The following is a 26830-nucleotide window of genomic DNA, read 5'->3' on the forward strand; positions in this document are numbered from 1 at the left end:
CGCAGGTGCTGGCACTGCCACCCCAGCAGCACTGCAGCGGGCTCAGCCCGTGCCTGGCACCGGGGTCACGGCACCGACAGCAGTTTCATGCACTCGCCGGAGTGCCCATCCCATCCCGGAGCTGCCGGCCCATCCTGGAGCCCGGCCTGTTCCCAGGGATCGTTACCAGGAGCTCGAGTGTTTGGTTGCAAACAGAGCAGGAGTGGGAGCCAGGCGCTCGTGTTTGTGTGCCTGCGGTTGCTCAGGCAACTCGGGGCCAGCCAGGAGCTGCCAAAATCCTCGGTGGCCAGGGCCAAGCCCCCGGCACAGCTGCCCTGGGGCGGCGTGGCCGCCCGAGCCGCCTGTGTCCGGCCGGGCGAGCGGCCAGAGGGGCTCCGGGGCAGGAACACAAGCGGAGCGGAGCGTCAGTGCGGACGGGGTTTATTGCAGAGCCGGTTACAGCGCGGGCCTGCAGCATCCTTTGGTTTGGGCTTCGCGAAGGCAGCGGGGAGGCCACGGGGGTTCAGGTCGGAGACCTTTGCTGATGGCCGGGCGACACCAAACTCTGCCGGGGCGCATCCTGGGCTGGCCCGGGGACATCCCGGCGGTTCCTCCCGCGGAGCTGGGCAGCGGCAGGGCCCGGCAGCCTCGGGGCGAGGGCGGCGGGAGGAGGCGGCCGTGGCGGGACTGCGGCGGGGTTAAGGCAGGTCCCCGGGAGGGGAGGACAGGCGGCGGTCCCCGGTGGGACGAGGGAGGCTGCCCCAGAGGCGGGGCTGAGGTAGGGAAGGTGTGGGTGCCGGCGGGGCAGGGGAGCCCTGAGGAGCAGCGCTGTTAGTACGTGTGGGGCCGGGTGACAGCACGGGGGACACGGGAGGGGCGGGGGGGTCACGCACAGGTGGGACGCGGCCCGGCGGCTTCCCCGGTTCCCCCCGGGGGCATCCCGACATCCCGGCAGCCCGGGCACGTCCCAGGGCTGGCACCGACCCCACGGCCGGCGCGCAGGGACCGGGGCGGTGGCGCCACGGGCACCGTCCCTACTTTTTGACTTTGGCGTCGTAGGTGCCCGCGTTCTTGTAGGCACTGACGTAGCCGCTGTTGTCCACGATGTTCTCCCGCCCGCTCTTGCCCTTGCCCTTGCCGCTCTCGTCGAAGCGCTCCTTGTGGGAGCCCGTGTACTTGGAGGTGTCCGTCAGCCTCTCCACGGCTCCTACTGTCTTGGCTTTCTGCAGTGGGGAGATGGGACATGGGAGACAAGAAGATGCTCCATCCCCTTCCCACACAAGTTCCATCCCTCGCCCCACACAAGCTCCTGACACCCACCAAAGCCTCTGCTGTGCCCCCTGTGCCCTGTGAAACCCTCGGGTCCCCCCCACACCCAGGGCCATGGGGTCTCCTAGAAAGCACCTGCACAGTGGGCAGAGCTCCATCCTCCCCTCCTGATGATCACTCCTGTTCCCACAGCCGGGGGCTCCTCACTCACCGTGACACCCACGTTAATGGGCTCCTTCCCTGCCACCAGCTGGCAGATGGCTTCATACGCCTCCTCTTTGCTCTTGTCCTTAAATCTCTTGGGGGCCAACTCCTCCAGCGCCTTCTTGAACTCCTCATAGTTGATGACACGAGCTGTCTTCCCTCTGCAAGAACAAAACTCAGGCTGCCACCAGCACGTCTTTGGGTTATGCCTCCAAATGGGATGGGATGCATCAGAGACCCTGACTTTGTCCTACACCACCCTCGAGTCCCTCACCTACTTCTGAAATTCAGCTACAGCTGAATGGGCTGGGCACAGCTGGTGCTGAGCTCAGGAGCTTTTCAGCCACACGCTGCTGAAGTCCCCATACCAAACACCAGGATCCATGGAAGTGCTCTAGGACTTGGTGCTGGTGTCAGGAGAGGAGTGGCATCCACTCCCACTGCTCCCTGCCTGCCTGGGTTGCCCACCATACTCTCTTCCCTGGCAGGCATCAATCAATCCTCCAGTCAAATTTGGAAGGATGTGCACAGAGCATCTCTCCCCTGAGCTCCTGGTCCTCATCTCTGAGCCAGCACAGCAACCTGCTCTCCTGCACCCCAAAAACCTCCCAGTGCTCAGCTCCACCTGACCCAACCCAGAACATGGGAATTCCTGGACAGAGCACAAGGAGGAAGCAGGTTCTCCACCTGTCATTTTTCCCACACCCTGGTGTGGAGTATCAGGCATCATTGTGTCCTCACGGACCCTAAAAGCAATTCCAGGTGCTTTTTAGCCCTTCAAGCTTCCCCTGTGATCGCCATGGACCATGGTCCTCCCCAAGCTTGGGCATTGGCTGGCCAGGCCCAGGGAAGGGCCACATCACATGGGACAGCCCTGAGCACCTTCCTCTGCTCCCTGTGGCGCTTCTTGAGAGATGGGAACCTGGCCGAGCCAACCACACCCACCCCAATTCTTGGAGTGGGAGCAGGGGCACAATCTCTGCACCAAATCTGGGCCTTTCACCCCCAGATTTGGGTTGATTTATTATTAGGTCTTGCAGAAGCAGCCACATGTCCCACCTGAAGTGGGACACTGCAGGACAGCGCCCACAGCTCCATGACAAGTGGGATGGACAGCCTGGGCACACAGCAGGGGTAGCACAGCTCTGTGGGGACCCCCACCCCCTGCCCATACTGCAAAGGCATCCAAGTCACTTACTTCACCTTGGAGAAGACAATGTCCACGTCGGTGCTGGTGACGCTTTTGCCGTCGGTGACTTTGCAGTCTTTGCACAGCTTAGCCCAGTTCTTCCCGTTCATCTCCTGCCCCGTGGCCTTGGTGTCGCCGTAGATGGCGAATTTGCGGAAGCTCTCTTCCAGGGATGCCATCTCAGCATTCCCAGCCATGGGGCTGCAGGATGGGGGCAGAGGGCCCGGCACACCCAGACTCCTGCTGGCTGCAGGGCAGAGCTCAGCTGGCTGCTCGGAGACCCTCGAGGGCAGCAGGAGGAGGAGGAGGAGGAGGAGGAGGAGGAAGGCTGGCGAGGGTGGAGGCTCTGCAGCAGGATCGGGGTGTTGGCAGCACCTGTGGGCGTGGGGTGAGGGCTGACAGCAGGCTCGGATGAGCCCCGAGGCCGAAAGCCAAGAACGTGTTTTGGGGAGCGGAGGCTCCTGGTCGAGAGCTGTCAGCAGCGAGGCTGTCGGCTCCGGGGCTGGCGGGGAGTGAGTGCATCAGCCTGTCCCCTCGGGAGTGCTCTCCGGGAATGACGCAATGCGTCCGCCTTCCTCCCGCTCGCACAACAGGAGAACCGGCACCGCCGCCTGCCTCCAGCCCCACCTCTCCCCTGCCTCCATCCCCCTGTGCGGGGCTGGCAGCACCCCAGCCCTCTGACCTGCCCCAGGGCTGGACCAAACGTGATGCCCTGCAGGGTGACAAGTAGCCAACGAGTCTCTGTAGCCCGTGGTGGCACCGTTGCTGTTGCCCCATCCCCGCTTGCCATCGCCTCGCCAGCCTCGCCCTGGCGGCTCAGCATCCCTCACCACGCGCCGAGCACCCCCAGCATCTCAGCCAGGGCTGGGCACGGCCGTGCTCCGGGGAGCTCCAGCACCCAGGGGGTTCCCCGGCACCCCGAGGTGCAGAGCGGGTACCTCACCCGATGGGTGCCCGGACAAGAGAGGCGGGGATGGGACCCTGGAGCCTCAGCGAGGGCCGGGGAGTGGTCCCTAAGACCGTCGCTAGGGAGGATGGGCGTTGCCTGGCGACCGTCGCTAAGGAGGCGCGGCGGGGCGGGGATGCCGCCGGTCGCCTCCCGGCCTCGTCCTCCCGCGGGCTCCCGCAGCCCCGGGCCCGCACGGCCCCGCAGCGCCAGCCCGGGCTCTCCCCGGCAGGGAGCCGGCTGCGGGATGCCGGGGCAGCGACGACCCCCGGGTTTTCTCCCTCCCCGTGCACCGGAGGGGACGGGCACCCCCGGGCGCTCGGTCACTCACCTCCCGGTCACCCGCTCCCCTGCCGGCGCCGCGCTGCGAGGCGGGCGGGGCGGCCGCCGCCGCCGTTTAAGGCGCCGCCATGGCACGGGAGGGGCCGGGCCGCCCCCGCCCGCCCCCCGGGCCCGCACGGCGGGAGCGCCCCGGGGCGGGGAGACGGGGCCCGGGCAGCGCACCCGGAGCGCCTCTGGGACTCTCCACCGCTCTCCCCATGAAGCCTCTCTGCTTCCCCACGAGACCCTACCGGCCCCTGACCGGTCTTTCCTACACCCCACAAGGTCTTTCCATCACCCTACAGAGCCCCAGAGTTGTCCCACAAGGTTCGTTTGGCACCCCCATAGACGCACAAGGTGTCTCCACCACCCCCTCAGCACAGGCTCCCCCTGGCAGCCCTGCTGTGCTTTACCCTACAGCCCCTGCCCCACACAGTCACCGTGCCCCCCATAGAGGAACCTGGGGGGTGGCACCACAGACCAAAACCTCTGCCCAGGCTGAGGAGGCAATGCCAACCCCTCTGGTGTGTCAGGGACCGTGGTGAGCGCCTGTGGCCCAGTGTGACACCCTTGCAGCAGGCAGATGCCAGCGCTGCCCACCCCGGCAGCCCGGAGCATGACCACACTCAGGGCTCCCAGTGGGTGCTGCGAGCTGAGGCAGTACCCAAATATTGTGGTTGTCATGGAGCCCCAACACAACCCACATCTCTTACTCACTCAGCTGTTTGCCCACAGCCTGCTTTGATCCCAGGGCCCTGCTGGCATGGCTCGGGGGGTGCAGGGCATCGTGGGTGATCAGCTGCAGCACCAGCAGGAGCTGTGCACAGCCAGGACACACAGTGTGGGATTTGCTGCTGCCCTGGGGTCCTGTGGACATAGCAGCAGCTTTGGGAAGCTGGAAGCAGCTCAAGCATCAGTCTTTGGCACTCTGTCTGCCCTGGTCCCTGTGCAGAGAAGCCACAGGTTAAGGACAAATACAGGCATCCCCATGGCTGAGCTGTCCCAGGCCATCAGTTCTGCTTGTGCACCCAGAGCATTTTGCTGTGGGGCACAGCCCCAGTGACAACCTCCCCCACCTGTTCTCTCCTAGGACACTGTTGACAGTTCTTGACTGGACAAAGCCATGAGCAGCCCACTCACACTGATCCTCTCTTGGATTAGGGTCTGGAGGCCTCCAGAAGTAAGCACCAGCCAGCTCTGGGAGTTTGGGATCACTAACTTTACCTCTCACTTCAGAGGTGAGTGCCGGGGCTGGTGGCAGAGGCCCCAGGTGTGTCACAGCCCCTGGCCACTTTGGGTAGGCCCAGCTGGTCAGACACATGAAGGACCCCACTTTATGATGCCCCCAACCAACCCTGTGGCCCCTCCATCGGTGGCTCCACAGGAGCTGCCCTTTCACAGCCCAGCCAGAGGCAGGGTGGCAAGGACATCCTGGAGGGGACAGTCCAGAGTGGGAAGGGCAAGTGTGGAGGCTCACCTGCTGCCAGAGTTCAGGCAGCTCTCTCCTAGTGTTTTTCCTCTCTCTGGCTGGTCCTGGTAGAATTCAGACACGGCCAGAGAGCCTGGGAGCGACATGGAGGAGGTGGCACCAGGAGGACTCTCCTGATCACACATTCATCCTGCTCCTTATACAATATGAGAGCAGGATCCAAAGTGCAGAGGGTCAGAGCTGACAGTGCCCAGCTGTGAAGTGGGAATTTCCACCAGCCTTTCTGCAGGCCAGCAAGGACCCAGGGATGTCACCCCACCTGCAGAAGGTGGGGAGGAGCTGTAAACTCTCTGTTTTAAGGGCAAGGGAATAACTACTGCCACACAGAGGAGGGTGGTTAAGTCTTAATGAAGGTACAGCCTTATCCTTAACTTGCCCTGCAGCTCCTCACTAAAGCAGGTGTCTGGCTCTGCTTCCAGCTGACAGCTCCAGACAGGAGCCAGGTAATATCAGCTGTATAGATAGATAAGAGTATTGAGCAGGATTTGGCAGCTGAGGACAGCGTGGGAGCCTGGATCCTCCGAGCCAGCAGCAGGTGGAGGAGAAGTTGGATATGTGGGCAGCTCTTCTCTAGGAGCTTCCGCTGGTGCTGGGGCTGCAGAGGCCAAGGAGCCACACGGGGAGAGCCGGGTAAGGGGGTGCTGAGCCCCGGCTGGTGAGTTGCCCACGGGGTCGGGTTGAGCAGGTCAGATTTCGGTTCCTAAGGGCTGGGGTTTGTTGTGCGTTTGTTGTCACCATGACAGCCCTGTTGGGATGGAGCGTGGTCCTTGGCCGGCTCCCGCTGTTCCTCATGCAGCCCGGAAAAGGAAGGCCGGAGGAGGCTGTGACTTGGTCCGCAGCCCACGGGACGGGCAGGAATTGAGAGGGAGGTTGCACAGGTCCTGTGATGTGATGGAGGAGCATGCACACGGCTCAGTGCTCAGCTCGCCGGGGGCCTTTCCCTTCTAATCAAGGTCAGGATGTTCCCAGGCTGCCTCCTGCCCCAGGGACATAATGAGCCGAACACTCCAGCGCTCACCCCAGACACACCGAGGTTCACACACAGCTGCATCCCCGAGGTGCAGCTTCGGCTGCTGAGCTGCTTCCTGCTGAGGCTGTGTCCCTCTCCCCACCCTCACAAGAATTCGGGGTGCCGTGACTGCTCCGGACACAGCTCAGAGCTTGCACGAGGGCACAAGCACAACCTCCGAGCACGCTGTGTGCTCACTCCCATCCTCTGTGCCCCTTGCTTCCCCCGAGCTGGGCACCGCAGCTCCCGGGGCTCAGCCCGTTTCAGGAATGAGTCTGGCTCGGCCGTGGCTGGGGTGGGATGAGGTTATGCGGGAGCGCCGCTTCTTTAGTTGCTACAAAACAGAGGGAAGTGTTTCGGAGGTTGTGCAATATGTACACGGTCACCCCAGCAACAGCGTGTCCACAAGGCTTTAGCGGGGCTCAGCTGCGGCTGCCGGGCGGTGCGACCGGGACCGGCCCCACTGTGTCCGTGCCGGTGCGCACCGGGCACGGCACCGGGCACGGCACCGGGCACGGCACCGGGGGGAAAGCTCCATTCTCCGGCAGCAGCTTCCTTTTGCCCACCCTGCAACTCAAGGCAGCTCATTGAGATGCTCTCAGGATGTGTCAAAAGCAGTGCAGGAAAAGACTCCTACAAAATCGTTTCCCAAAGGAAGGTCCCCTTGACTTCAAAGACAAAACAAAGAAACTCGAGCCAGGCTCAAAGATGAAAGTAAGAGCGACATGTATCCCATGCCAAGGTGGAGGCTTGGAGCAGGCACTGCAGGGGCTGGCACAGCTGCCAGACAGTGGCCAGGGACCATGACATGATTTCAGAGGACTGTGGAAAGCTGTCATCCTGCAAATCATTGCTTCTTCCTAATAGAAAGCCACAGTGTCTGGTGGTGGAAACAGCTGGTCCAGGGCACTGCCTCCAGCTGATGGGAGAGTTCACACCCTGGCAAAAACCTTTTATTTAGTGCTGGAGAAAGTGCTTGAGGATGTCAGACCTCAATGTGTCTGCAGTGATGGGGAGCTGAAGCATCAGGACTTCTGCTATCAGAACCTTGACCCAGCTTTCTCATGGCCTTGGGCTGCAGCTTGTGGTCATTGCAACCCTCTAGTGCTGAGGTCAGGACTGCTCTGCCCACACGTTGGACTCTGCAGCAGCACCTCAATGTTCCTTTTACTTACTGCCACAAGTCTGCTCTGGACACCCATCATGCAGAGCAGCAGAAATGCCATTGGCACTTGAACTTGCAGGGTATCAACATTCAAGGCCCAAGTGGACAAAAGCAAGGTTGGGAAGGAGAGTCCAGGAGCTAAAACCATCTCAGCCTCACCATTTTCACTCTTGGGTTCACTGTGTATCTTCAACAGTGCTCTTTGGATGTGGTTGTGGCAAAAATATAAACCCCAGCCAATTTTAATCACCATGTGGCACACACAATTCTGCTGCCCTTGAGGTTTAGGAGATCAGAGTCCAACACTGGCAGTGCTGGGAGCCCATCCTGCTGGAACCTGGCTCTTGGCTTAGCACCCAGCTGCTCCAATGCACAGACACAGCCTTGAATATTTGGCAATCTTGAGTTATTCAGCAGAGTGGAGCAAATGTTCCAGCTGAAGGCAGCAGAAGGATGTGCCTGCACATCTCATAGCACAGGAAACCCAGTTCCCCTCAGCCCAAAGAGCATAGCAGCCTTTCTTCAGCACAGTGCAGGGCTGGCTGGGCCTCCTCCCTCTGGTGCTCATCCTGCTCCAGCACCAAAACCAGGCTGGGGTACACAGCTCAGGGAGAAGATGGTCTGATCCCTACCCCTCAGGGAAGACACTCCCATCTAACACCCAAAAGGCCCTCTGGAGAAGGGACTGCTGTCATCCCCACATCAATTACAGCACTGAGCCCTTCTGGGACTCCAGAGGCTCAGGGAGAAGTGAACCAAACAGCCTGGGGATTAACAATGGGGCAGAGCCAGGAATTGCTGCAAAAGAAAGGAGGAAACTATTTAGCAAAGAATATAGAAAATTTTATTGTGGCCAGAGCTACTGAAGTGCTCCATACATTATTTTGGAACTGATTCTGCATGGACAGTTTAAGAAACCACACAAGGTCTGCTCAGGGGCACCTGCTGAAGAGGAATTACTAATGCTTTCTGGAGGAGGGACAGCTGGCCTTGGAAAACCATGAGCCCAGCACTGCTGCAGGACACAGTTTCCCTGGATGACAGCAGACATGAGGAGAAACAAGAGGAAGGACTTTGTCTAACTGGAACCCACAGGTGAGCAATGCCCTGGTCTCTGCAGACACCCAGTGCCATGTCTGCTGGTCCACACTCACCTGCTTTTCCAACGGGTCACACTGCCAGCAAGGAGTGTGACCACAGGCCAGCCCTTCCTACAAACTGAGACAAAATGACTTCAACAGCTACATGAGACCTCACTTTTTCTGCTCAACAGATTGTGTAATTTGATGAAGAGTCAAAGCTCCTCATCCCAGTTCTTTCAGGAGACAAAAATCACACAAGAGAAGAGGGTAATGCAGCCCTTTAAAACACTTCCAGGCCTTTCTCTCAGGCTAGTCTCTCCCATCAAAGCTGTCAGTTCAGCCTACCTGTCCCGTGTTGATTGTGCCCGAAGAGCCTTTGACCCCAGATCCCCTGGCCTGCTCTGACCCAGTTCCAAGGAATGCTTGCAGACTGAGCTAGACAAAGGGAGAACAGCTTAGCTTGACTCTCACAGCACCGTGCTTTGCCCTGTCCTTCCCTAACCTGCACCCACCTGGGTGGAGGAAGGCTGAAGAAAAGTCAGTCGTGCCTTCCATTCATCAAACATTTGGAAGGGTGATGAAGACTCCCTGGCTTTCTTTTCTTTGCTGGTGCACCTGTTTGTTCAGAGCACCAGCAGTGTGCTGTGCTGGGGATGTGCCTGGAAATGTGCATCCAGCCATGCCAGTGCTGCTGCTGCTCAGGGCTGTGCCAAATCCCGTCAGACATGGCCGTGCTGGTGACAAAGCCCATGGAGTTGTGTGTGTAGCTGCTGTCTGGGCTCTGAGATGAGCTGGCTGCTAGGCAGACCTGGGCTTGCTGAAAGCCCAGGCTCAGCACTCAGCCAGGAATCTGGAACGAGGCATTCTGCCTGGGGAATCCACGAGGGCAGAGAGAGCACAGGTGCTGCAGGATGGCAGCCCAGACAGCTCTCTGCAGCTCACCCTCACCACAGGGTGCTGTGGCTCAAGGCACTGGCCATGTGCCCCACTGTCTGCTGTGGGATCTTTCTGCACTACACACACTCCAGGCTTGGCTGTGGACTAATACAGATCTGGCAGCACAGGAACTGGAAAGGTTCCAGGGCCTGCTGTATCCCAAAACTTCTGATGAGAATGCTGCAGCATGGGGCACCCCAGACTGCTGGGAAGGGCGAGCAGGTCAAACTATGCTGCCTTGCAGAGAAGATGCTGCTGGTGGACTTGGCTTGAGGGTACACAGTGGAAAGCGGTACAGGGATGGGGCAATCCTGAGGTTATTGCCTGACCACCTGCTGAAGCCCCTGAGCATGATCCAATGACAGGGTGTAGGCAGATGGAAACAGCTTTCAGGGCGCAGGGGATGGCAGAGGTGCAGCCTCGTTCTTCCCCATACACTCTGCAGGAAACTTACTGCAGTAACAGCATGCAGAGGGCCAAGAGGGCTTGGCCTTTCCCCAGGGAAAGCACCTGAGCTCTCGTGACCAATAAGTCTACTTCAGGTTTGCCACCTTGCTGCCTCTTGCTTTGGCTAAGGATGAGAAATGTCCCACTGCAGCCTGACAGCATGTGCACAGTGAGGGGTGAGTCCTGTAGGCCTCTACACAGCACCAACGCTGTTCCCAAAGGCCATAGCTTTGGAAGAATGATCCCTAGGCCGCTGTGGTGCTTGTCCTTATGTCCTTTGAGCATGGGTGATGTGTGCCCACATGCTGCTTGCTGGTGCATTTTCTGTGGTCAGGCTCTGACGTGCTCTCACTGGGCTGGGGCTGAGGGACAAGAGGTTCTCCACTGCTCTTACTTACAAACACAGCAGGAACCTTGGAAAAAAGCTCCAGGTCTTGTTCCATGTGTCTATCCAGATGGCAGCTTCTCCTTTTGACCTTGTGCTCAGAATACAGATTCTTCTTCCTGACTCCTCTGGGATTGTCTGTGAACAAGGGATAATGTTGAGAGTTGCCTGAGTTATTCTTAGGAGGCCCTTGAAGGACTGGGCTCCCAAGGTGAGTCTGAGCCACAGGAATCTCATCCATGGACTCAGCAGACTCTGAGTGACAGTCAGCTGGGGGTCCTGCTGCCTGGATGAGGCCCATGCTGCTGGGGGACACAGCAGCTCTCAGAGGAAAAGCTGGCGCTAAGAGGTGAAGCCTGTGGGAAGGTGAGGCAGCAGCCATGGCTGGGAACTCTGCAGATGGAAATAAAGGGAGAAGAAACCTTAAGGAGAGAGAGATCTCTCAGCCCCACAAAGACATCAACAAGCCCAGGAACTCTATGGATGATGCACTAGTGTTAAAGCAAATCATACATATATTTATGCAAGATTCAGCAGAGAAGCTGACTGGTGCACTCTCACCTGATGCATCTGGTAATGAGGGCTGTAGTGTACCATGTGCTTTAGATCCACTGCCCATTGCTGAGGAAGAAGCTTTCTGCATCTTCTTTCTTCTTTTCTTCTGCTGCTGTGAAAGCAAGTGGCCCAAGAGAAGGGAAATCACTTCACCAGCCCAAAGTAAGGAGACAATTTTTTTACTTGTTACCTCTTTTTAATTCTTCCAACTTTGAATAACAAGCACTAGGTATAACCAAAGTCCAAGAATATTTTACCATTTAAGACTAAGATACTATGAAGCAGTAATAGAGAACAGGCATTTAATGAACACAAACCCACATTATCTGCATACAGTGACTCTCCCTGTGTAGGTACCTTTAAGCTGTTGTCTCACAGAGCTGGGGGCTGTATGAGACACTTGTCACTTGCATTTGTGAAGCCAAACTAGAAGAGGGAACCAAAACTCACACAGCACAGAATGTCCCAAGAAAGGGACAGTCCTTGTCCCAAATACAGAATAGATTTTTCTTACCATCTACATGGCAAGACTGATTAATAAGCTTGGAGGAAAGAGGAAAAGCACCACCACCTGCCATCTGAGCAAGAGGAGAGAGCATCTGGATGCAGATACACGAGTATCAGGAGTCTAGTCCAAGACTCTGGAGAGCTGTTCCATACACCCAAGCTCCATATCCACACACACCATCTTTCTCTGGGCAGGTCCTTATTTGAACATTGAAACTGTTGGATTTTGCTCTACAGAAACATGCAGAGCTTCTTACATCAACAAAGATGCAAGTATAATCAGAGCCACTGAGCTGCACTGGGGCAGCAAAGCACTGGATTACAGCTGTGCTACAGCTGTGAGCTTGTGAGGGGACTGTAGGATAGCTCTGATTATGCCTGTGAGGGGAGACAGGAGAACATCACCTGGATTTGGCGACTGCAGGGCACAGCCACACCTGCAGACACACAGGGAGGGGAGGCAGAGGCTGTGTGAGCAGGGATAAGCACAGCCTGCCCTACAGTGAGCATGGCCCAGCACCTGGGTGGGCTGCCAGCAGCAGCTTGGCTGTGTAGCAAATCCTCCTTACCTGAGAAGGGGCCACAGAGCGAAGAGATGGGGACTCAGGGGATGAGCTCCGCTTGGGGTCACCTTCTTGGTTATGGACATAGAGCTTTGGAAAGCTAAAAACACAGCAAACACACAAGATGATGTGTCCCTAAGGCAGCACTTAAGTCTGATGCCCTCTTTGCCTGCACATACGCATCAGGCTGATCACAGCCTCCCCTGCCTTACACAGCATTCCCAGCAAAGCTGCAGGGGAATTTTTCCTGCACAATGGTGCAAAAAAAGAAGGAAGTCCTCAGGGACACAAGTTAACAGGAAAGGACTAATTAAGAAACAAGGATTCTGTCTTCTCATGAGTGCTTGCCTGTTATAAACTTGTAACTGTTGTGATACATTTCTCCACAACCTGAAATCATGCAACTATAATGAACTCAATAGAGGAGTTACAGGACAAATCAGCCAGCCTTAAAATAATTTTAATATAAAACAATTAATAGAAACCAGTTTCATATTAAATATTTAATGCAAAACAGCTTAAAGAGAGTATTCTAGGAATGGTATTTTCCCAGGAGAGGGAAGGCAAGTATCCCTGCAGGTTTCTACCCTCTTGAAACTCAAGGATTTCACTATGCCTTGCTCAAAACACTGGTGCTCCCTATCCTTCTAAGAACTTTTGTCTTAGGGCCCATCAGTGACCTTGATAGCAATTTCCCATTCAGCACACATGTTGCTGGGAGAATCTTACTCTTGACTTTTCTCACCTTTTTCCTGAAGTTACTGTTGAGAATTCCTCTACTTGAATTCCGGGGTCTGTATAGCCAGGATTACCTGACAATAAGTCAGCTTCCTGGAAAAACAAAACAAACAACATTTTCAGACTAATAAGAACACAAAGGGGAGAAGAGGGATTTCCATTACAGATGTACTCTTTCTCTTTATGCCAGACATCTTTTGTCCTTATTGGTAGCACAGCAGAAAACTGCTACTTAAGAAGATGGAAAACCCAAGATTGGCACAATTAGAAGTCCTTGATTAATTTGTTTAGTCCAGCCAGTATTTCACGTGACTCAAAACCAAAACACATACAGAGATCAGCTTAGTCATTTCTTGGGAGCACATTCAAAATACCACTTAAAGCTTCCATTAGTTACACAGTCCAATCTGAGGAGCTCTGCAGTGAATGCAAAAAATGTCTTTTAAATGCAAAATGGAGGCGAGGAGAATGGAAGAATGAAATGTACAGGAAAAACATAAAGTGTTTTCTATTTCTTGTGTGACCCTGTATGGCTGAGACCTGCTGATTTTTAAAAATGAGTGTGATATATTGTTTATTTGCCTCAGGTGGGGATGAGCTCAGAGTAATGACAGCTGAACTTGAAAACTGCATATTTTCAGAAGCATTATAAGAATAATTTCCTAAATCCAAATGCTGCATTATAGGAAAGGACCCCAGTTCTCCCTCAAAAGCACCCAGTTAGGATGGTCAGAGAACCAAGGGATGAAGATTATGAAGCCCTGTTATCAAAAAAGGATAAACCATGCTCAGAAGATCCTGGACACCACTTGTCAGCTGCTTTTAAAATTGAATAATCAAGTTTAAACTTTAGAACTTCTTCATAAGTGTTTCACTGCATAGTGACTATAAAGATATTTTAAAATAACTTTTAGATTAAAATGGAAGGATTTGAAAATGTCATGGGCATTAGCTTCAAAAATAGCTAAAACAAGCTCATGAAGACCTATTTTTCTGAAAAACCTGATCAGCAAATTTGAGAAAATGAAGTCAAAGTTGGACATGCCACAAATGAGGTCCTGAGAGATCCAGGACCTCTGCACTTGAACAAATTCATAAACAATTAACAAAAGAGCAGAGCAGTGAGAAGCCTGGTGATGACACTCCCTGATGTAAGGCATTAAAAATGAAAGCCAGCCGCAAAGAGCTGTGGAAGATCTTTACAATATTGAATTACAGGGTGCTAAAATGGCACAAAAAATCTATATTGCTAGAGGTGAAGGTGGAAAGTGAAGCATGTGGAAAAAGCAGTTTAAACTTTATACACAAACCAACAGTCTCTGAACTAGAAAAGAATCCATGGAGCTGCACATTCAGTGACAGCCAAGAAACCAGTTCAGACGTTAGGAATAAAAAGGAAAGGCAAATAAAAAGAGAAAAAAATAACAATTTCAGCTGTTTTATAGGTGGTAACATAACATCTGAAAGGAATTGGTTTAGAAATCAAGACCATGTCTTTCTGATATAAAAATTTATCCAAGTGCAAGGTTAATAATCTGCAGAAATTTACTACATGTATTTCAATTGGAACTTGTAACTCAAGTCACATCATCACTCATCACCAACTGAACACAAAGTGTGCACAAATGTCCCCTCAAAGCTCCTTGGGACATTTACAATCAAGATTTACATTCAGGCCTCATGCACCTGAGTCACAAGGGAAGGAGACCAGACACAGACTGGTGTCACTGTGCGTGTACAGGCAGGAGATGCAGGTCTTTTCAGAGGGGAGCAGATCATGGCTGAAATGAGCTGCAGCAGGAGACATCCCACTGCACAGAATAACTGAAAACAATCAGGACTCAATGTCCACAGCACATAAACAGGACTGCAGGACTGGCATTTCCACGGAGCTTAATAAATGATTCATCTTGAGAATAACATGGACAATTTCTTTCCAAGTAGGGAATGAAAGAGCCTTTTTAAATCCATTTTGTTCATTTCAGACTTCTATAAATAATGTAGACCCAAACCAACCACATAAATGAAAGTAAAGCATTAGAGCTGACTACGAAAACAAATGAGACTCAATCAGTAGAAAATACAATGTTCTCTCAGAGTGTGACACAGCTACAGCCACAGCACAGAGTGCAAGCCTTCCTCTGCTCCCAGGCATTTAGCAGGAGAGTCAGAATCCTTCCACTGCAGCATCAAGACGAGCCATCCTTTGCAGCTGGGTTGTCAGGATTCAGCTGCTGCTCCTGCTGAAAGTAGATTGCTGGACTGACACACTGCCCAAGTTCTGCCCCTGTGCAAGCCCTGGCCACATTCACCAGCTGCCAGCTGTGACCACCCCAAGGTCCATGGTTTACAAGCCCAGGATGGATTCCTCCCTCACCCACTGCAGCTGCCCTTATCAACCACTTCAGTGTCAGGAAGTGCCCTGAAGTGCTGTCTGCCTGGAGGGGAAGCAGACCTGAACAGGAAAAAAAGAGTTCTTTTGCAAGTGTTGAGACAGAGTGAAGACTAAATTTGTCTTACATAGACATTGGAAGAAAGAAACAATTCTGAAAGTGTAAGGGAAGCTGAGTAAAATCTGTGTTTTGTATTTAAAATCAAACCCCACCAACCTGAATCAGTTTCCAAAGCAAGTTCAAAACTTTAGGAATGTGAGAAGAATCACATCCCAGCTGGCCTCATATGAAAGCCAGCTCCCTGGCATGAATGCAATTATGCATTAAAGCATAGGGTTTGGTTTAGTTTATATTTCTTTGGACTGCAAATGACTACAGAAAAAATAGTTACTTGCACATCCTGCTTTAGGTATGGTAATAGAAGCAAAGGCTCAGTGTGCCCAACTGTTCTGCATTTTTTGTGACATCTGAACCACTTAAATGTGCAAAATTAGGGCTCTTGCTTTGTGGATTCTACAAGTACATAAGAATCCTTTATCCTGAGCAAGAATCCTTTAACCTGAACATAGCTGAAGACTTAACCACAGACCAACATGGAAAACTGAAGCCAAAACCAACACCCAAGCTTGAATAAGGCTCAAAAACAAGCATTAAAGGGGAAATGCATGTTTCTTCTTAATCCCTAAAATGAATGAACAGTTCAGACAAAAGTGGGAAGAGGATAATTTCCATTTTATGCTTACAACATGCTGGATCAATTACAAAGGGTTGCAGTGTTCAAGCTAAAGAAGGCTGTATTCAACACAGCTTACAAAAGGCAAGTCACTTGGTGTCCTCCTACTCCAATCTATTTGTTTGTGTTTATCTCTGGTTGCTATGTAAGAAACAAGGAAAATCTAGTGGGTTAACATTTTTTTTTAACAATGTTACTGGGCATCATCCAGTCTTTCTTGTTCCCCAAGGTCCTAACTGCAGTCCTGAAACACCAAACTCCTTTTCACCCTGCTCCTTCCAGGTTTGCTGCTTCATATTCACACATATCTAGATAAGAACCAGTGCAGACAGAAGAACATCACAGGACAGGAGAACGCCAACATCCCAAAAGTGCACAAACACATGAAGTCCACCCCTGTTCAAATACCTTTTCAGTATCAATTAAAATTCAATAACTAGTTGACTAGAGCTAATGCTTTATTATTGTTTTAATTTTCATAGTAAGCAAAGCTCTGTGAAACAAAGTGCCAAATATTTTTGTTGTTATGGAAACCTCTGTTCAAACTGAAAGTTCAACTTTTCCAAAACAGTAAAAAATATATATGAAAAGCTAGGGACTTCATATTATAGAAAACTGAATGAGCTCACTTTCCCCTTTGCTTTGATAGGAAAAAACTATGGATGAATCCAGAGACATCCCAGTATCTCTACAGAGAATACTTGGATGAAGCTTATATTTAATTAATTTCTTATGAAATATAAATCTGTTTATATAGTAGATAACTAACTTGCATAAAATGAAAAGTGACACATGACTGAGAATCACAGAATAATTTAGACTGGGAAGAATTTTTGGAAATTTCTAGTTCAAGCCCCTGCTGAAATCAGTATAGAATGTGTCCAGTCAAAATTTGAGTTAATCCAATAATTAATTTTGCCTTGTAGCAAAATAAATTACACTGAACTCTCAATTCAGAGCCTGATATATCTGTCTCTGCAGAGTCTGGCAGCATTTGGGAGCTTATAGAACTCTTTTTACAGAGATATACATCAACATCATGATAATAACAAGGACCCTTATCATTATACAGACTAATTTCAAAGAAAAGTAGATATCTGGGTTTGGATCTTTTCTGAAAAACTGGTGCCCTTTCCACTTTTAAGATGGTTAAATTACTGGTATTATTAGCTGCTCAGTGACTAGCCCCAGTTTCTCCAGCCCTAGAGCCTGTCTCATTTGAAGTCATGACACAAGCCCCCAAGATGTGCAGTGCCACCCAAACAGATGGTCCTGTCCTATTCAGGGAAAGGATTCTTCCCACTCTTCAGTCACCCTCCTTCGTGCTGAGCCAGGCATTTATGTGACTGCTTGGTGAACCCAATGGGAGGGAGCTGGGCCAGCTCAACTGTTTTTTTAATAAAGTTATTATTACTGTTACTCAGATGAGTTGCCCCACCCTGTCCTAATGAACAGCTGTGCTGGCAGAAGAGACGAGATGGTGCAGGGCCCAAAACAAGTGGTGGAAGAAGAGAGTGGGTGGGATTGATTCCTTTGTACTGCTTTTATGCCTAAAGTGTTCATGGAATTACAGGCCTTGAACTCTTTCACATCCTACTCAACTCCATCAAAGTACCAAGTCTTATCTCTAGCAACTGCCTTTAAAATATGAAGCACAAGAAAGTGAAGCAAAGTTTACACAGCAAACAAACAAAGCTGTTTTTGGGAAATGGACTGAAAGTAGGATGAGTACCTGACTGGGTCTCACTTGGGAGGAACAAGACTCCTGTTTCTTGTCTACCTTGTCTGGCTGCTGCTGGGGACGCTGCTGCAGGATGTACTCATACGTAGTCAGCTTGTGCCACACTGAAAGGGAAGAAAGAGACCTGTCAGCACAGGAAAGGCCCCTCCCTGACTGCACTTACACAAACAGGCTGGATAACCATACAATCAAATAGTAACTATAAACATGAAGAAACCGATAATCTAAGCCAAAAATAGCTGTGTCCTGTACATCCTACTATATCCTTTATTATCACCATCACAATGCTTTCTTACAGTCCTGCTATTGTAAAGTGTCCTAGAATGGCACAGCTTTCTATACTGTAGTAATTTGTTCAGTTCATTATAGGGCAAATCCATTATTCTTGTTGAAGAGGTTTAAGATCTGCACTGTACAAACAGCTCAGTGAGGAATCAGAAGGTATGTGGTGCTAAATGGAGGGAAGAAATTGAGCAGGTTAGTGTGTCCTGCAGTGATTGACACTTAATGGGCAAACCAGAGAGCATCAAATGTGCAGCCTCGTGCCAAACAGATATGCCCAGAGTTCACATGTCCCTGACTTGATGAGCTCTCCAGGTCCCCATGCAAACACATCTGCTTCCATGAATGACCAAAAGCATGTGACATTTCTGAGCAACTTGGCTTCTTCATGAGACCCCAAAGAGCCCAAAACCTGGACATTCTTCCCATAATGACCTTAAGTATTTTTAGGGAATAAACCCAGAAACGGATGCTGAAGGGTTTTAGTGCACAGCCTGGTAGTTATTCCTCCTTTTTTACAGAAGCACAGCATTAAAGCAGTTGCCTAGGATCACCTGGACTAAAATCCTCCCTCTGCCTGAAGATCACTCAAAACCATGCCCTGAACACAGGACTACTTCACAGAAAAGCTGGGGAAGAATCACCTTATGAAGAAATAATGAAGGAATCACAATCACCTTATGAAAAACCAAAAAATCAGGATCAATTTGGCCAAGAAGAGAGAACATAGAGATGAATGTGAGTCTGCAGCCAACTGATTACTTAACAGGGACAGTGCAGGGTGCTGGCAAGTGTTCCTAGAATGGCACCCTTTGCTTTCTTTGAAAAACAGAATGTTACTTCATAAGCAAAGGCCTATTAAAAACTTTTAATTTGGATTTTGTTGTTTTCTGAATACTTGCAGTGTAATTTAAAAAATATTTTAACAGAGCTATTTAGTTAAAATACTGCACTTTTTGGGCAGATAACACTGTGGCACATAACATGCAAAGTATAATCAGTCTATGAATAACCCTACATGCTTTCCTATATTCCTTACTACTTTTTTTCTTTTTATTCTGCTATCAGCCTCTTGGTACTGAAGAAAAAAAATATCCTTCCTCCAAGCTTCTGAAGTGTCCTGCTTCACCAAATGCCTGCAGAACTGAGTCTGAATCAAGACTAGTAATTTTGAATACATAGACCTACTATTTTGAGAATAACCTAATTTCTTTGAGTAATTAAAATCTGGAGAGCAACTCTGAAATTTTCACTGTGCTTGTAACAAAACTAGACAGTAAATTTTAATATTCATACCTGACTTAAGCCATTTTTTAATGGGAAGCCTAAGTGCAGTACCCTTGCATGGGTGCTACTTAATTTCTGTAATTTAATTATTGAAAAACAAAAAGGTATATAAGAAATACTGACCAACAGTAATTACACTGGAATTGGTAAAGTATATTTCTAGTCTCAAAAGAGGGAAGACAGTTCATTACAACACTGTCTACCTTAAAGCATTCAGAGGAGACTATTGACAATTACAGGTATAAAATAAGAGGAGTTTAAGTTCAGACATACTTTGCCTCCCTGAAAGCAAATACAGTGGTAAATGCAATGCACACTCATATGCAGCACACAATAAAGGCTTCAGTGTGGTGACACCCCTCCTTTAAAGCAAGGGCTTACACATGACATTCTGCACAGCTGGGAACAGTTTCATTGGGGAAGCAGATTATAACGTAATAAAACGTTAAAAACATTAGCAATAATTCTGTTTCCACATAAGATGGAAGATAAAGATTTAAAATTGGGCCAAAAGTAGAAGTTAATTTGGCTCAAAATTTATTCCGAAAGAGGAAAAAGAATCACCTCAAGACAAGAGCAGCAAAATCTCCCCAAGCCCAGAGCAAAACTAGTGGCACACCCAGAGGTTTCTGTCTGGCAGATAAAGCAGATCATTATCTCAGGCAGGGAGCACCCTCTTGTGGAAGCTGCACACAAGGACAGGATAAATGACAGGACTAAACAAAATAATCCTCTTTCATTCAGGAGAAACCTTCCTGGAGCTTTGTGATGTTTTTTGTCTTTAAAAAGTGCTACATCAACCTTTCAAATCTCCAGGCAGTGTCATTAACCCAGAAAAGCCAACTGTCAATTCTGCTAGGGACACAAAATTGCAGCGTGCCCAAATTTCAGTCAAGCTCAAAGAGGCTGTAGAAGAAAATGATGGTCAGTGTCCTCACTGAGTGCTATCCATGCAGCTGGGAAACACTCACCTATCAAACACTACACTTCAGCAGTGCAACCGTTTTGCTTCTGGAGCTGTGCTGTTTGTGCTGACCTAGTTTGTGTTGGCATCTGCAGGTCTGTTAAGTGAGAACCTGAAAATCCATCCAAGGATCCTCTGTAACTGATGTCCTCACTTCTCTTCCACCACATCCCTTCTTTCATACTTCTGGCACCACCAACTACTGCAAATGTAAAATCTCTCCCTATCACGACTTTCATCAGCAGCCAAGAAGCATTGGCTTAATTTTAGACGATGGCTGAAAAAAAGTTTTTGATGCCCATCTCTACATAAACAAACATAAATATCCTTTCTTGACAGAGCAACAAGCAGTAGATCTAAAGAGAAGCCTTTCTGAAAGCCTCTTCCTCTGAATTCCACAAATCCTCTTGTATCAATATGGTACAATTTCCATAAAGGGACCTTAAACTGGACGGCAGTGCTCCAATCAGAAATTTAGCTCCATACAAACACATTTCTCTGGAATAAGGGAAAAAAACAGGCTCTTTCACACAACAGAAGTACTGGGGAGCACAGTGAGGAGACTCACAAAGGCCACATGTGGAGTTAATCTGAATCTGCCATGGCTGACACCAAGCTGGGATTGACCACTTCATCCCACTTGGCCTCTCCAGCACCCTCCAATGTGCTTTCAGTTTCAGGATAACATGGCTTAAACATGGCTGCAGAGGTCCAACACAAGCCCCACATTACACAAGCACTGATAAGCCCACCTGGTACAGGGGGGGACTCAGAAATATAATGTTAAATCCCAATTTTGCACAATGGGTGTATGTATATTAGTGATACGAGTGAATGCAGGATGAGTAGAAGATAAGCAAAAATTAATTGTTGGTATAGATGACAGGAACAAAACACCTACAGAGATAAATGTGAAAAGTCAAGAGGTGGCCCAGCAGGATCATGGTCACTAGGCTCAGAAGAATAAAAATCCCAGCTGTCACCAAAATGGCAGGTGCCCGAGTCTCAACAGGAGATGCAGGAAGAAACACATACCAGCGGTCCATGTGGTTCCTCAAAGCTGTAAAACAAAGAGAGCTGGAGGTAAGTAGATTGTCCAGGTATGAATTATCTCTAAATAAACTTTACAGCTGGAAATCTTGTTAACTCAAAGTAGCTGCAGACCCATTGTGCACTGGAGGCCTAAGAAATCCAGGGCCTGCAGGGCTTTGAGGAAGAGCAACTAGCTCTGCAAGGAAAGACATTCCATCCAGCTGAGCAGAGATACTCAAACAGAAATATAAAATTGAAGCAGTAAGGAATGGAGTTCCTCTTCAGTAGAAGAGCTCACAGAATCCAAACCCTCATCAAGATATGCTGGCTGATTCCCAGGATGCTCATGTGAAGCGCTGCTGTACCATCGAAGTGCTGGTCAGAGCGAAGCACCGCGGGGTCGACGAAGAACTCCACAAAGACGTAGAAAGCGACGAGCAGCAGAAGCCCCAGGCCCAGAATGGCAGACAGCACACTATTCAAAAAGAGCCTGCCAGGAAAGGGAGAGCTCTCAGTGGCTTCAATAACATCACACACACACAAATCAGTATCCCAGCCTCTAATGAAGATAGAGATAGAGACAGCTACCTCAAATTACTGTCACACTTTCTTACACTTATGATAGATACTGGTGAACAGCTTTACTTATTATTTGTTACTCTGAGGGACTAAACTGTGACCCTTTAGTGCAACCATGATTACAAAACAGTCAAGCATATCTAGGACAGAAAAGGAGCTCCCTGCACAAAATCTGAAGTGTAGTGTGTGTCCAAGGAAATCCCTTCCCAATCTGCTTCACCAGCCATCAGTGTAACATGGCACCCAGCAACACCACTTTGCTTTCCATGGGGTTTAAGTGCAGGAAAGTAAATTGAGAAGCATCAGTGACAGTCTCCTTATTCTTATCTCAAACCTGGCATGGATTAAATGTCTCTGTATGCTGCTGAGACTCCTGCCAACTGGCAAGTCTTGTAGGGAAAGCACATGATTTGGATGCAGCTTGTTTCAAACTGGAACAGCAACATCATGGTTCCATTCCTACTTCAGCTTTCAGAAGCACTAAGGACACTCAAGATCCTGTAAGCTTTTCCCAATAACAAATAATAACTCTATGTTCTCTGCTTTTACTTACAGATGTTCAGCTACAACATTCTAAGTTTAGAAAATTTATCCCTAGTTATTTTAATGTTATGATTATGCTTGTATTTTCCATCTAGTTTTCTCATGACTAATTTTATTCAGCCAGGGGATAAAAGAAAATTGGTTCTGCACGGCTAAGTACAGACTGAAGTGAGATACAGGAGAACCCTGGAAAGAGAAGCAGCCACATTATTGATGCAGTGTTGTGCTTCTGCCACAATGCCAAGCTCTTACCAGTAGTTTCTCTCTCCCACACAGTTGTTGAGCCATTTGCAGTGATGATCAAAGCCACACACACACTTGTTGCAAGTTCCACAGTGCTTTGACTTGACACTTCTGCCAAAGAAAACGTGGCATTAGCGTGGCAGGACTAGCTCATTACTATGACTTTTCAGTGACTCAAACACAGGGGGATACAGCAGCAGAAATTCTCATAACAGTGAGTAAACCGTCTGCATCAGGAGTACTTAATCTCCCAAACTTATCTGTCACTGCTGGATCATAATCCAGCAAACACTACAAAGTTTGCCCTTCAACGCACTGCATGATTTTTAATTTGGAGATTGTTGAATTCTTATTTGAATCCCTTCAGCAATACTACAGAGGTTGATCTCAATGCCTGCCCTCCAAGCATTTCCTGCAACTGGCCAGCAGGCAGCCAGAGACAAGCACACACACCCACACACACTACTTATACACTGATAGGTAAAACACCAACACCCAGGGAACATGGCACACTCCACACAATGTGAGCAATGAAATAAAACACAGAACCCTGGGCACATTTGACAGAAGACCCCTACCCAACTACCTGAACCCTGCCAAAGGATAAAGCTTAACTTGCATTGTAACAGTTCAGGGGCTCAGTTTCAACTCTTATAGTCTGACATTAAGAACTAATGGTGAAATGCAATGGTGAAGAAGACAGAGCAGTAGAAAGAAGAGATACTTACACATCTACATCACAGACATGGCAGTGATGGTTCTCAATGACATGGGCATGTTGGTTACGGTTGAAGGTGGCCAGAGGCCCCAGATAGTTCTTTTCTCGCACGTTTGCATCCGCAGGATCAATGGAAACTGCAGTAAGATGAACAACTAAATGGTAGATAAAACACACTCCTGGACACTGGAGTACACGGTTAAGGATTTAACATGTCTTTTAATTCTTAATACACAAATCCCACACAGATGAGAAATTTATGGCACAGAATTAGAAATTGCTATATAACTGATTGCAGCACATTAATCTGAGCTTTATTGATAGAGACGTTTGCCTTGTAATAAATATCCCTGGAAAAACACAACTAAATCTACAGGAACATCCCTCCTCATTGTGTACTACTCTGCCTTGCAGAAGTGCCCTTCCTAGCAGAGAATGTGTTCAAAATTTACCTGTACTTACCAGAATCTGACCCCAAGTACAGACTGCTGACATAGGTCCAAGTTTCTTAGTCCACAAAGACTCTTTGGAAAGGCTGTACATGCCCTTTCACTGGACCAGACTTTCAAGAAAAAAAGGTCACATCAAGGAAGTATTGGTTACCTGGCTTTCCTTTTCCTTAGAATCCCAAGGAAGAGGAGCACACCTTTAAAGCAGGCTCCTACAAAGGATCCAGGATTTGCATTGTTTCTATACACCCAGATGTGCACATCATTGATCATACAGAAAATAGATCAGTGTAGTAAGTTATAAAAGAAGGCCTCTGAGAGGTCCAGCTCACTGGAGCTCTGATGACTGGTGAAGCAGATTGGGAAGGGACTTGCCTTTGACACAAAAGAGACATTAGTGCTTTATTAATTGGAAATAAAACTTGAGGAAATATTGATCTGTTGAATTAAGAGTAACTTTAGATTGCATTATTAAGATATTTGGTAGACAAATTCACGAAGTTTGAACTGTCATAATATCAAGGATTTGAGCAAGTTAAGTAGAAATAAGACCACTGAGCCAATGATATTAATGTCTAAATCACGCAGGTGTAAAAACTATAACAATAATAAGCAAAATCATCCCTAACATATCAAAGACTTAAAGGCATCTGTATCAGATGAATAAATTATGTAAGTGCACACCCCATTCCTTCAGAGCAAGGTCTGGTCCTGTTCCTTCCCTGAGCACAGGTGATAGTACATGTGGCACTGGGAGCACTGGGATGGCTCTCCAGCTGCTCCAGGCTGGACAAGCCAAGTCTCCTCAGCTGCTCCTCCTCCAGACCCTTCAGGGTCTTCGTTGGATGTGTCCTAAAGTGCTGCTCCAGACTGTCCCATAAGAGACCTCTCCTCTGAGGGTCACACCACACCACCTGCTGTGTCACTCCCAGATTTCCTACTGAACACAGAGGAGTGCCCAGGGAGGACACCCACTGTGAGCCATCACAAGCAGCCCACCACACAACCACGAGCTTGCCAAGCTGCCTGTCATGACTCCCCCAGCCAGCACAGAGAGGTGGGGCTGCCTTCACAACAAGGATGTTGTGGAGGGGTCTTTTTGTATGACTTCCCTCAAACCCTGCAGCACACTGGTAGAAAAAAAAATAAATAGCAAAGGAGACACATAGGTAGAAGCAGGCAGCAGAAGAGCATTGGAGGCAAAGGAGTAACCTTAATGGAGAGTGATGAAGGAGACCAGCAGAACATCATTGACCCAAAGTGAGGATCTCAAAGCAACTGTTTTTTATAGTCAGGAGATTATCAAGATGATGGTTACAGTTCAGAGAAACATTCTGGCTCAGGTGTTTTCTCCCACGCTTTCTGTGCTAGGAAGGGCTGTTAAAGGCCAGGGATAGTTTGTACCAGCCCCTGCTCCCCTCTCCATCCAAGGATACGATGTAGCCGGCGGGCAGCCAGTGGCGGGGCAGGAGAGGAACCAGGATTCCAAAGCCAACCAGAGCAAAGAACAGGAACAGCAGCCAGGCAATGACCTGGAACAGGTGCAGGGGCCAGCTCCAGCCATTTCTTCGAGCGCGTTGGACCTTCACCTCAGGGACAGCTTCGCCCAGATCCTCTGGAGCTATCTTATTATGGGGTTTATTGCAGATATTCATCTACAGAAATCAAAAATGGAAAACAAAACGATGTGAAACAAAAGTACTGTGACTGAGCCCTGGTGCTGGAGAGATGCTCCAAGGCAGACAAAGTAGAGTCTAAAATGGTGACACATGTGAAGAGAAACAGCTCTGAGCTCATTAGCAATTTCTCCTTTTTTCAGTTTGTGGTGGATTATTAGATGCTGCTTTTCATTTGTCACAGGGCCAGGAAAGTTTCTAACAACTGAGAGTTGGGCTGCTCTGCTTCACAGAAAACTTGAGATAGCAGGGAAAGCAAACCAGGCAGTAGATCAGGGACAGCATCACAAAACCAGCACAAAGGAGCTCTGCTGGACCCGAGCTGACTCAAGGTACCTCTGCACCACTCTCATCCTTCCTTAGTAACTAAAGAGGATGTGAAATGAACATCTAACATGACAAACAACTTCAATTAGTCTGATTAACATGCACAGGAGAGTAATGAAAGAACAGGAGGAGGCCTCTGGCTCACTTGTGGTATTTTTGATAATGGTTCCAGAGCCAGAACAATTCCACGGGGCTGGAAGAGAGCAAGCAGGGCAACTGCTGAAAGAGTGAGCAGGACAATTCCAACCTTGGTATGCAACAGCCCTTCAGTCCCTGGCGAAGGGCTGGAAATGTCTTTTTGGGTCAGCTGGTAGAGGAGTGGGTAAGAATAGCAGAGAATATAAATTCTGTTCATCAGCATGGTTTTATGTAGGCTGGAATAAAAAATTCCTAACTTCATCCTTTGAAGTAGTTAGCAGTATCTGCCTGCCTTCATTTAAGTAGCTACATGGCAACTGGCTCATCACGGATGAGAAATCATTACTAATCCTGTCATCTTTCCTCATTAGGCTGTTGAAAACTTGCTCGTGCATCACTTTGAGCTACCTGTCACAAAACCCACAGTGGGTATGCCCGGCATCCCTTTATGTGCAGCTCCAGAAAACACTGGATATAAAAAGCAGCATGAAGTCACTTTCAGGGTAAACGGACAGAGGCACCGGGACGCACGGGCAAGCACCAGGAGCTGGGCCGGCTCAGCGGTTTCCCGGACAGCCCCTCTGGTGCGAGCCGCGTAGACCCCTCCCGCACTCCAGCACCTCCCAGCCCTCACCTTCTTCCCGCAGAAGCGGTTGGCAGCGGCCCCGCCTCATGCCCAGGCAGGGCGCGGGGCCCGGCCCGAGGCCTCACGGCAGCTCCCGGCGCCGCCGCGGGCCGCGGGCCGCTGCGCCCGTCGCCATGGCAACGGCTACGGCGGCGCGCAGGGGGCAAACCGCGCCGGGCGCGATCGTTCCGCGGAGACGCGGCAGGAGGGAGCGGGGCTCAGTCCGGCGTGAGCCCCGGCGTGGGTCCGCTCACACCCGGGGAAACCCTGCCCGCGGCACTCCCCAGCCTTCCCAGGCGTGACATTCCATATCCAT

The 26830-nt window shown here is 49.8% G+C and overlaps 2 protein-coding genes across 5 annotated transcripts; both read right to left on the bottom strand.

The window, feature by feature from the left end:
• Positions 1-880: 880 nt before the first annotated feature.
• TPPP3 (tubulin polymerization promoting protein family member 3) lies at positions 881-4061 on the bottom strand. Its single transcript, XM_030282250.4, has 4 exons — positions 3919-4061; positions 2651-3016; positions 1460-1613; positions 881-1202 (listed from the first exon to the last, which is right to left on the bottom strand). The coding sequence occupies exons 2-4, from the start codon at positions 2836-2838 to the stop codon at positions 1014-1016; spliced, it is 531 nt and encodes a 176-aa protein (XP_030138110.4). The 5' UTR covers positions 2839-3016; positions 3919-4061; the 3' UTR covers positions 881-1013.
• Positions 4062-8392: 4331 nt separating this feature from the next.
• Positions 8393-26663, bottom strand: ZDHHC1 (zDHHC palmitoyltransferase 1). 4 transcript variants are annotated; one of them, XM_030282249.4, is made up of 11 exons: positions 26524-26663; positions 25185-25403; positions 23310-23485; positions 22591-22692; positions 21582-21706; positions 21086-21244; positions 17643-17755; positions 12792-12877; positions 12053-12146; positions 10983-11085; positions 8393-10559 (listed from the first exon to the last, which is right to left on the bottom strand). In XM_030282249.4, the coding sequence occupies exons 2-11, from the start codon at positions 25401-25403 to the stop codon at positions 10282-10284; spliced, it is 1455 nt and encodes a 484-aa protein (XP_030138109.4). In that variant the 5' UTR covers positions 26524-26663; the 3' UTR covers positions 8393-10281. The 4 variants fall into 4 exon arrangements, with proteins under 4 accessions (XP_030138109.4, XP_030138108.4, XP_030138107.4 ...); XM_030282248.4 differs by having other exon boundaries at positions 10983-11088; XM_030282247.4 differs by having other exon boundaries at positions 9644-10814.
• Positions 26664-26830: the final 167 nt, after the last annotated feature.

This window comes from Taeniopygia guttata, chromosome 11 (assembly GCF_048771995.1).
Source record: "Taeniopygia guttata chromosome 11, bTaeGut7.mat, whole genome shotgun sequence".
Taxonomy (NCBI): domain Eukaryota; kingdom Metazoa; phylum Chordata; class Aves; order Passeriformes; family Estrildidae; genus Taeniopygia; species Taeniopygia guttata.